Here is a 10,871-nt window from a genome sequence, read left to right on the forward strand (position 1 = left end):
GTTATGCTGAGAATCTGCAACAATATGCTGCAGAGTCAGACTGCCTGAAACTAAGCAAGGCCAAACAGGGCAGATATGGAAGAACAATGCTGAATAAAGCAGCTTTATGTATGGTTTAAGAAACGATACAGAGAACAAGGGCACTAGCTGGGAACTGGATTGGTTGGCTATATGGATACTTGGGGCAGCTTGCTATTGCATAAGTATGCTGGGAAAAAGGATGTATAAAAGCCTGTGTAACTTCCTGCTCTGTGTGCAGGATTTGAGATTTTATTCTCCCTGTACCTTTTTGCAGCTGCAAATAAACTTTTCTGCTTCTCCACCCCATTGTGATTATTGGGTGTAGCACACCGGGTAGTGAACCAACTCCAGCTGTTGGTTAGCCTCTCGGCACTGGGTGGGCTGACGAGGCTGCAATTGAGCCTTTCCCGGACCCCTCCTGGAGGTCGAGGATTGTGGCGAGAACCGACACCCAGTGCGCACCGGTGAGTTCACCGGGGCCTCGGAGGAGATGCGATTTGATCGACCCCGGAGGGCACAATGGTGCAACGCACTCATATAGTGGAGAAGCAGTTGTGGTGGACGACGGTGAAGAACCGGTCCCTTGGACATAGGGGAGGAGCAGTTGTGGACGACGGTGAAGAACCGGTCCCTTGGATAAGGTAGGAACCTTTTGAAATCCAGATTGTATGGTCTGTTGGAACCTGGGGACGCCCAGAGTTACCCTGTAGGTATGGGACAGGGACAGAGCTCGGGGGTTAGGGCACGGTGTACGCCCCTAGAATGCATTCTAGCAAACTGGAAGGTATTTGGTGCGGATCCAATGACTAAGAGACAATTAAAACGATTCTGTACAGTTGACTGGCCTCAATATCAACTAGAGGGCCAGGAGTGGTGGCCACCAGGAGGGTCAATTAATTACAACACGATCCTTCAGTTACTGCTGTTCTGTCAGAGAACAAGGAAATGGAATGAACATATGTATGCGCATTTGTTTCTGACTTTATGTACTCGACCAGATATTTTACAGCACTGTAATCTGACTCCGACGGTTCGGTAGTAGCTAATGTTAGTCCCCAGACCCCCACCCGCACTGTAATGGCAGAGCCGGTGTCCCCTTTGGCCCCCACACCCGCACCTTATAAGGGTAGGATGCCTCAGGTTACAGAGATTGCCCCCTCGGTGGGACTCTATCCTTTGCTTACCGAGACTGTTGTGGCTTGCCCAGGGGCAGAGGGACATCAGGCTACCACTATGCAAGTTTACACCCATGTGCCATTCAATCCAATAGTCTTAGCAACTTTTAAAACACAGGCTGGGGAATTCTCAACGAACCCAAGCAGGTTTATATCAGTCTTTGAGGGGTGCCTCAGTAGTCACAAGCCGGATTGAGACGACTGTAATATCGTCCTAATAACTCTGTTGTCTGAGGTAAAGGAATCAGGTTACAGCTAAGGCAAGGAGAGCGTCAGCGTTCAAGCGAAAAAAAAAAAAAGGAAAGGAAGCTATCTGTCAAGTTCCTACCCCAAGCAATCGTAAGCAGCTCAGGGCATTTCTGGGTATGGCAGGCTTTTGCAGGATATGGATCCCAGAATTTGGACTGTGGGCTAAACCCCTGTACGACTGTGTAAAAGGAGCAGATCATGACCCCTTTTATTGGACCCCAGAGGCTGACAGGGCATTTAAAATCCTTAAAAGAAAATTGATGGAAGCCCCGGCACTGGGCCTGCCGGATCTCTCTAAGCCGTTTCAGTTGTATGTACATGAACGAAGGGGGGTGGCCCTAGGAGTGCTCACACAGCTGTAAGGAGCATGGAGACGTCCCATGGCTTATTTTTCTAAGCAACTGGATCAGGTTGCAAAGGGTTGGTTGGCATGCTTACGGGCGGTCACAGCTACTGCCCTAGTGCTTGAGGAAGCTGAGAAGCTAACAGTGGGAGGGGTTATGCAAACCTATACTCCCCATATGGTCCGAGCCTTATTGGAAGCAAAGGGAGGGCTTTGGCTCACCCAGGCTCGGATTGCTCGGTACCAGGCTAAACTGTTAGAGAACTCTGAAGTCAGCTTACAGCCTTGCCCCTCCCTTAACCCAGCCACCCTCTTGCCAGAAACAGAGGAACAAAAACATGACTGTTTAGAGATCATAGATGTCCAGTACTCCAGCCGTCCGGATTTAAAGGATGTACCCCTCCCAAATGCAGATTATGAGTGGTGCACTGATGGTAGCAGTACTGTAACAGATGGGCAAAGGAGGGCGGGTTATGCTGTTGTGACCCTCCATGACATTGTGGAAGCTGAAGGTTTGCCTGCTGGGACCTCTGCCCAGCTTGCCAAACTAATAGCCCTGGCCCGTGCACTTGAACTGTCAAAAGGAAAGCGGGTCAACATTTTTACTGATTCAAAGTATGCTTTTGGTGTGCTGCATGCTCATGCTGGCCTATGGAAGCAAAGGGGAATGCTGACAGCCCAAGGCTCCCCAGTCAAGTACGGGACCCAAATCCTCCGGCTCCTAGAAGCCGTACAACTTCCCTCAGAAGTGGCGGTGGTACACTGTAAAGCCCATCAAAGGGAGGATCAAGATGTGGCCAGAGGTAACGCCCAGGCAGATCGAGAGGCTAAGCATGCTGCCACCCTGCCATCCCCTCAGGCTGAGAACGCCCATATGCATGCCCTTATCCCATCAGTAGGGGAGCTTCCAACCCCTCAGTACTCTGGGGAGGAGAGACAGCTAACTGACAAACTCAGTCTCCGGGAAAAGGAGGGATGGCTCCATTCCCCAGAAGGGAAGGTCCTCTTACCAAAGGGCCTGATCCGGCCAGTGCTGCAGAAACTACATCAAACCACTCATGCTGGCAGGGAAGCACTTATCCAGCTAATGGGAAAATACTTTATCACTTCGGGACTCCGACTCCTGGCTGCCCAGGTACAAGCGAACTGCTTAGTCTGCCAAAAGAATAACCCCCGACCGGGACATCCTGTGCCACCAGCTGCCCTAGAACCCACTCTGGGCCCCGGACAAGTGTGGCAAATAGACTTTACTGAGTTTCCCCGAACCCAAGGGTTCAAATATCTCCTTGTCATAGTGGATCGGTTCAGCGGATGGCCAGAGCCTTCCCATGCCGTAATTGCACTGCCAGAACAGTGGCCCTCAAGTTTGTTAAGGAGATCATTCCTCGCTTTGGACTCCCCCTGTGGATGGAATCTGACAACGGGACACACTTCACGTCAAAAATCATTCAAAGCATCTCACATGCCTCACAGATCCCCTGGAAACTCCATACGCCCTGGAGACCGCAAGCCAGTGGTGTAGTGGAGCGTACCAATCAGACCCTTAAACGGCATCTCTCAAAAGTGTGCCAAGAAGCCTCACTGTGATGGCCTGATGCTTTGCCCCTCATCCTACTCTGTATCCGCATTCTCCCTAAGGGTAGATTAGGGCTTAGTCCCTTTGAAATTATGTTTGGAAGGGCATGGCCTATGAATGGCACCCTGGTTCTGTCAGGGGAATGGGAGTTGGGTAATGTTTTTTTGTCACAGTATATGTGTCCCCTGTCTGCTGTTCTTTTGTCTCTTCACAGGTATACCAAGGATTCCCAGCCTCTCCCCTTGGACTCTCCCGTCCACTCCTTACAGCCCAGTGACTCTGTGCTTGTTCGCACCTGGAAAGAGGAGCCTCTCCAGGAAAAGTGGAAAGGACCCTATACCGTCCTGCTGATCTCCCATACAGTGGCAAAGATCGAGGGACACAAGAACTGCATCCATCACTCTCGTCTGAAGGCAGTACCCGCCCCCTCGTCAGCAGAACAGTGGGCCGTCCAACCTGCTGACTCCTCATCTAGTGACGATCTCGGGCTAAAGCGACTGTTTAAAAGACACAAATAGCGGGCACCTTAATGCTAAAATGGGCCCACCCAGGTACTGGAGACCCTGGGTTGGGAAGACTCTGGTGATAATTAATTGGGTAACATTGTTATTCTCTGTGTTAGTATTTCCAAACTGTGCATATCGGGAGCATAACTCCTTTGTTTCGCTTGCGCACCACGTTGCTATTTTAACAAACCAGACTGATTGCTAGGTATGTGCTCCAACTCCACTGTCCCCCAAAACGGGAATGCCCCTTGACATGCTGCCCTTGACCCTAGCAGAATTAGCCTCCACCAAAGAGCAGGAAAGAACGGACTCGCCGTTCTGGAACAAGACCTCTTTACAGCAAGCCACCTATCAGGACCAGGAATATTCAATTGCAATACTCACTGAGGGAACGTTATGTTTTACCCGAAACCAATCTGATCACTATGGGCTTCCTGTGGGAAAGAGCTCCTGTGTTATTACACAGTGGGCTGATGGGCATTGGATAAAGACCGAAAGGGGAGGCCAACAGTGTGGGTGTAATGGTTCCTCCCCTTTTAGGGAAACTCTTACAAATACTCTTACCACAAAAGAGGGGTTTGGAAATATAACTTGCCATCCAGTTAATATCTTCAATTTAGCAAGCCAATGGTGGGTTTGTAGTGGTCCCTATGGCGAGTGTAATTTGAAAGGCACAATTAGAAACGCCCCCACTTGTACCCAATCAGGAGGATGGGATGCCCCCTTAGGGGCATATGAACTGTTTGGAAAAGCAGCCAAAGCAGCCTTAAGTATCCCAGGAATCCCCTTAAGAAACAGTCCTTACTGGGCCCTACAAGGTCACTATTTTGTATGTGGCCGAAAGGCTTACAAGGTGCTGCCAGCCAACTGGATAGATAGCTGTTATATAGCTCATGGAGTTCCTCATCTTTCCATAACTGCCACACTGCCCAAAGGAAAGATTAGAAATGCCCGAGACTCTTCTGTTGAGTCAGGAGAAAAGACCATGTGGCGACTGACTACAGCATTGGAGGGCAATATGAAGAATTCCCTCACAACCGAGAAGCTTGTAGGGTGCTCTGTACTGGGAATAGCGCCACTGTTTTCCGGGCCAGCCATGGCATGCATAGGCCGCTATACTGTAAGGCTGCAAATGGTACTTGAGAAAGTTGCCTTAGAGTTAGAGGACTCGGTTAGTGATTTAGGATCAGCAGTAAAAACATTAAATAAAGAGGTACAGCAGCTCAGGACGTTTTCCCTCCAAAACAGACTGGCTTTGGACTATCTCTTGGCATCCCAAGGAGGGGTTTGTGCCCTCGTCGGGCCCCGATGTTGTGTATATGTAAATGATAGCAGTTATGAAATCTATGAAAAGGTGGTACAGGCTGAGGCCCATGCCCGAGCCGGAGCAGAGGTTGCCTATACTGCCCCAGAGAGCAATTGGTTGCAAACCTTGTTTTCAGGCTGGGGTTTGTCGTTTTGGCTTGGTGGTTTATTTAGCCTGCTATTGAAACTTCTCTTTCCTGTATTGCTTGTATTACTGGTATTATGCTGTGCAGTATCATGTGTTAGGGCCCTTTTGCAGAAGTTAATAAGTCATTCTCTTCAGGGCTATCACAAAGTGCTTATGCAAAGTCCTATTGGAAAGAAATAAGTAGCCCAAGTGAGAAAACTCAGAGCCAAGGATGTTGAGTGTTCTCAAAGGAGGGAGTTGTTGGGGACACTGGGGCATGGCCACTGGGTAACTCAAGGGGATGGAAGACCACGAGTGTCGAGGAAGCCCCCTCGCACTAGGCCCAAGTGTTCTTGGCCTCCCCTCCCGCCTGGAGGCACACGCAGCAGCTCTGCGTACTGGGCCCAAGTGTCCTTGGCCCCCCCGCCTGGAGGCACACACAGCAGTTATGCTGAGAATCTGCAACAATATGCTGCAGAGTCAAACTGCCTGAAACTAAGCAAGGCCAAACAGGGCAGATATGGAAGAACAATGCTGAATAAAGCAGCTTTATGTATGGTTTAAGAAACGATACAGAGAACAAGGGCACTAGCTGGAAACTGGATTGGCTGGCTATATGGATACTTAGGGCAGCTTGCTATTGCATAAGTATGCTGGGAAAAAGGATGTATAAAAGCCTGTGTAACTTCCTGCTCTGTGTGCAGGATTTGAGATTTTATTCTCCCTGTACCTTTTTGCAGCTGCAAATAAACTTTTCTGCTTCTCTGTAGCACACCGGGTAGCGAACTAACTCCAGCTGTTGGTTAGCCTCTTGGCACTGGGTGCCGGCAACACTTCTAATTAGGGCTGTCAATTAATCACAAATAACTCACGTGATTAACTCACAAAAATTAATCGCGATTCATCGCCATTTCAATTGCATGTTCATTGTTTCTGTCAAACAATAGAATACCAATTGAAATTTTTGGATGTTTTTCTATATTTTCAAATATATCGATTTCAATTACAACACAGAATACAAAATGCACAGTGCTTACTGTTAGGATATAGATATTCAGGCCTGTTTGTAAAGGCCTACACTCTAAGAATTTAGGTGTATTCTTATCACTTGGCTAGTTAGAGGTATAAAAGAAAGAATAAAAATCACTGTCTTCCGGTGTAAGGTCCTTCTTTTACTGTGACAGTCTGAGGCCCTGTTCTTAGGCTAAGGCCTTTAGCTAAACAGCAGAGGCAGCCATAAGCTGGGAAGCGACCGGTCACATCCTCACATTCCAAACTAGTCACATTGAAATAAGGTGCTATTGGGCTGTTAGGAATACAATCCTGTCCTGATAGTGCCTATTGCCTCCAGAGAAAAGGAAGTGCCTAGAGGATGTAAAAGGAAACTTAGTTTGATAGCATCCTGTCTGGCAAGAACTCACTTATCAATAGCTGGGATGTGAAATCCCCATTTCTGTGTTTGTTCTATCATTGTAGTCCCCATTTCCCCATTGTTTGTCTGTATAATCTCTGTCTGGTTCTGTGATTGTTTCTGTCTGCTGTATAATTAATTTTGCTGGGTGTAAACTAATTAAGGTGGTGGGATATAATTGGTTAAATAATCATGTTACAATATGAAAAGGAGGACTTGTGGCACCTTAGAGACTAACCAATTTATTAGAGCATAAGCTTTTGTGAGCTACAGCTCACTTCCTCAGATGCATATTGTGGAAACTGCAGCAGGCTTTATATATACACAGAGAATATGTTACAATATGTTAGGATTGGTTAGTTAAATTTCAGGAAAATGATTGGTTAAGGTATAGCAAAGCAGAACTCAAGTTTTACTATATAGTCTGCAGTCAATCAGGAAGTGTGTGTGTGTGTGGGGGGGGGAATGGGAACAGGGAATGGGGGTGGGGAAATTGGAATCATGTTTAGCTAAAGGGGGAACTGGGAACAGGGACACAGGTAAGCCTCTGTAGTGTCAGAGCTGGGAAGGGAACACTAAGGAAGGAAACTGGAATCATGCTTGCTGGAAGTTCACCCCAGTAACCATTGAATTGTTTGCACCTTTGGATTTTGGGTATTGTTGCTCTCTGTTCATGCGAGAAGGACCAGGGAAGTAAGTGGGTGAAGGAATAAACCCCCTAACACTCACTTTATATTATTTTTATTACAAAGATTTGCACTGTAAAAATGATAAACGAAAGAAATTGTATTTTTCAATTTACCTCATACAAATACTGTAGTGTAATCTCTATCATGAAAGTGCAGATTACCCATGTACATTTTTTGTTACATAACTGCACTCAAAAACAAAACAATGTAAAACTTTATTCCCTACAAGTCCACTCAGTCCATTTCTTGTTCAGCCAATTGTTCAAACAAGTTTGTTGACATAATGTTGTCCGCTTCTTATTTACATTGCCACCTGAAAGTGAGAACAGGCATCGGCATGGCACTTTTGTAGCTGGCACTGAAAGGGATTTACGTGCCAGCTATGCTAAACATTTGTATGCCCCTTCACGCTTCAGCCACCATTCCAGAGAACATGCTTCTGTGCTGATGGCACCCATTAAAAAAATAATACATTAATTACATTTGTGACTGAACTCCCTGGGGGAGAATTATATGTCTCCTGCTCTGTTTTACCCGCATTCTGCCATATATTTCATGTTATAGCAATCTCAGCTGATGACTCAGACATGTTATTCATTTTAAGAACACTTTCTCTGTAGATTTGACAAAACACAAATGTGAGATTTTTAAAGATAGATACAGTATTTGACCCAGGCTTTAAGAATCTGAAGTGTGTTCCAAAATCGAAGAGGGATGAGGTGTGGAACACGCTTTCAGAAGTCTTAAAAGAGCAACACTCTGATGCAGAAACTACAGAATCCAAACCACCTAGGGTCCCCCCCATCAGATTCCCACACTTCAGCCCCATGACCCCTTTTGCTCCTTTCTGCTCCCCCCTCCTCACTGTGGCCCCAAGACAGGAGAATCTCTGTCCCCGTGCCACAGCACCCAGGGGAGTGAGAGCTCCTCCAGTCCAACGGCCGCAGCAGGGGTCCGGGTGCTGGAGCTTCCCCCACCACCCCTCGCGCTTTTGCGGGAGACCAGGGTCAGGGCACTGGGGCATCTCCTGCCCTGTGTGCCCAGCGCTTCTGCCAGAGAGTGGGGTCGGGCGCGGGGGCTTCCCCCACTGCCTGCGGCTTCTTCCGGGGACACATAGGTGGTGCTGAGGCTACCCCTGCCTAGGAGCTTGTGATGGGGAAGGGGTCGGGGACCGCTGGAGGGGGCTTCCTCCATCCTGTGGCTCCTGCCAGGGACAGGTCAGAGGGTGCCAGGGAAGGGTTCCCCCACCCTGCCCGCCCTGCACTGCTGCTGCAGAGTGGAGTTGGGATGCGGGGGCTTCCCGCGACCCACCCCACTCAGCAGCCAGGGCTCCAGCTGTGGATTTTTTCCAGAGCCCCCAAGTTGGCTGGAGCCCAGGGTACGGGCCCTGTCGGCCCAGTGGCTAAACCGTTTCAGACTGGCCTCTCATTTCATGTTAGACACAGGGCTTGTCTACACAGTGAACTACTGCACAACCATCCGCAATGATACAGTGCTTTTATGGCACTTTCATTGTGTGTTGTAGCACCCAGGTTTACTGCAGTGTAATTCGCCATGTAGACAAACCCACAATAATAACCCATGATCATGATTCTGCTCTCCTCTACCATGGCTTTACACCAGCATACATCTTATCATAGCAAGTGTTCAAATTCTGGCTGATCTCACATATGAACTAAATTTGGTGGTCTCATGCTAGTTCCCTTTTCCTACTTCACAAAACCATGAGACAATTCATCATGATTGGCTGTCTCTGTTCAGGAGGCCCAAGACAGAAATGCCTAGGGTACTGCAGATCAAGAGTGAGGAGAATAGGCAGGATTATTTGGAGAAAGTTTATATGGTAGCCAGCAGCGATACGTCTGGGCCAAACCAGTGTTGGTAATGCCTCACTTACACAAGCACGAAAGTCACTCATAATTTTTTGTTAAAGAATAAAGTACCAAAAACACCCACATAAAGTTTCATGGTAGCTGTTCCCTATACCAGAACTTTCATAAGGGCAATACTGTAGATGGTTACCCACTAAAACACATCACAATCCATTGTGCTTCTCCTTTCCAATGAACAATGACATTTTTTAAATTCACAAATCTATAAAAATAACAGCTCTGACTCTAACAACCACCCTAACGTTTCCTGTCTCTATTGACATTCTCTACTGACATTCTGCTTTGCCCTCAGTCACTTATTACTGAGAGCATTTGAAGCATCCAGAACAATTTACACAAAATGTCAACTCAAACACCAATCTAGATGCTGATATTTTCAGAAAGGCTGTTATTTATTTTTAATAATGGTGCACTTCCAGCAATATATCACCTGCTTAATTTTATCTCTTCCTGCAGGTTTTTGCTGGTTCACATCTGTCACATACCACTAGATTTTCAATAGACGTGCTGTTCATCAAAAATCCAGTATAGCCATTCACTTGTTATCAGAACTTGTTCACAGCAGCATGATAAAAATCCTTGAGGGAAGAGTGATTGACAGGGAAGGACACTTGCTCCCATTTTAAAGGTGAGATTAGATTGCAGAGAATAGATTCACTTCTATCTTACAAGCCATTTCAAGAAAATAAAGCACTTGTGTTTTCAGAAAGATGGTATCTACCCTAACATTTGTTACGAATACATGTGGGTTCATCATTACCTGCATGCCACAGCAGGTATCATATTTTGAAGAAGTTTCTTTCAAAAGAAGAAAAAGTTCTATCAAAATAGCAAGTCTCACACTATTGTCTATCAAAACTGTTATTGAAACCACTGCTCTCATGCTTATTCCCACATTTTTTTCCTTTGCTGTCTGTTTAGAGAGGTGAATACAATGGCTATAAGATGGGCAGCAAATTTTAATTTTAGTAGTAAACATCTCTTTCATGCTGCAAAAACATAATATATATGAAGCATAATATAATAAAGTCTGCTGTATCAATCCCCCGATCTATCTCCATTACACTCAAATATCAGTATTAAAAATACCATGGGAATACCCTTGGTGAAATACCATTGGTAAACAGAATAGATACGGAAGATTCTTTCCTACTTCAACATTAATAAATATTAAATACATTATTATATCACTACAGTAGGGAAAGCATTTGGGATAAACAGGGGCATGGATGAAAGGTTTCCTCCCTGTACCTCTTTCAGGGGAGTTACAGCACAGGAATAGCTCTGTGTTGTATTTTAAAAGTACAGTGGTGTGCAGTAGCCTTTCCTAATTAGAGAAGCTAAAGAATGCATAATTAAACAAGGCACTGTAAGTATCTGACTGCTCCATTACAGACAAATTGTTTGGCCTGACCCGGTGTGTGTTGCAGGAAAATGATAAACTCTGAGATTTCTATTCCAGGCTAATGGTAAGTATCTGTGTGTGCATGTTACATTAAGCACCTTAATGTGAGCATTTGCAAAACTGTGAAACTAATTGCATTAACAATAATCTCATTACCAGCCTTTCTTAGAAA

At 46.3% G+C, this 10,871-nt stretch overlaps 1 protein-coding gene across 1 annotated transcript; it reads left to right on the forward strand.

Moving 5' to 3' along the window:
• Positions 1-259: 259 nt before the first annotated feature.
• Positions 260-7,147, forward strand: LOC140906002 (uncharacterized). Its single transcript, XM_073329488.2, has 2 exons — positions 260-662; positions 3,579-7,147. Exon 2 carries the CDS (start codon positions 4,112-4,114, stop codon positions 5,501-5,503), a length of 1,392 nt encoding a protein of 463 aa, XP_073185589.1. The 5' UTR covers positions 260-662; positions 3,579-4,111; the 3' UTR covers positions 5,504-7,147.
• Positions 7,148-10,871: the final 3,724 nt, after the last annotated feature.

Source organism: Lepidochelys kempii, chromosome 2 (assembly GCF_965140285.1).
Source record: "Lepidochelys kempii isolate rLepKem1 chromosome 2, rLepKem1.hap1, whole genome shotgun sequence".
NCBI classification, from domain to species: Eukaryota; Metazoa; Chordata; order Testudines; family Cheloniidae; genus Lepidochelys; species Lepidochelys kempii.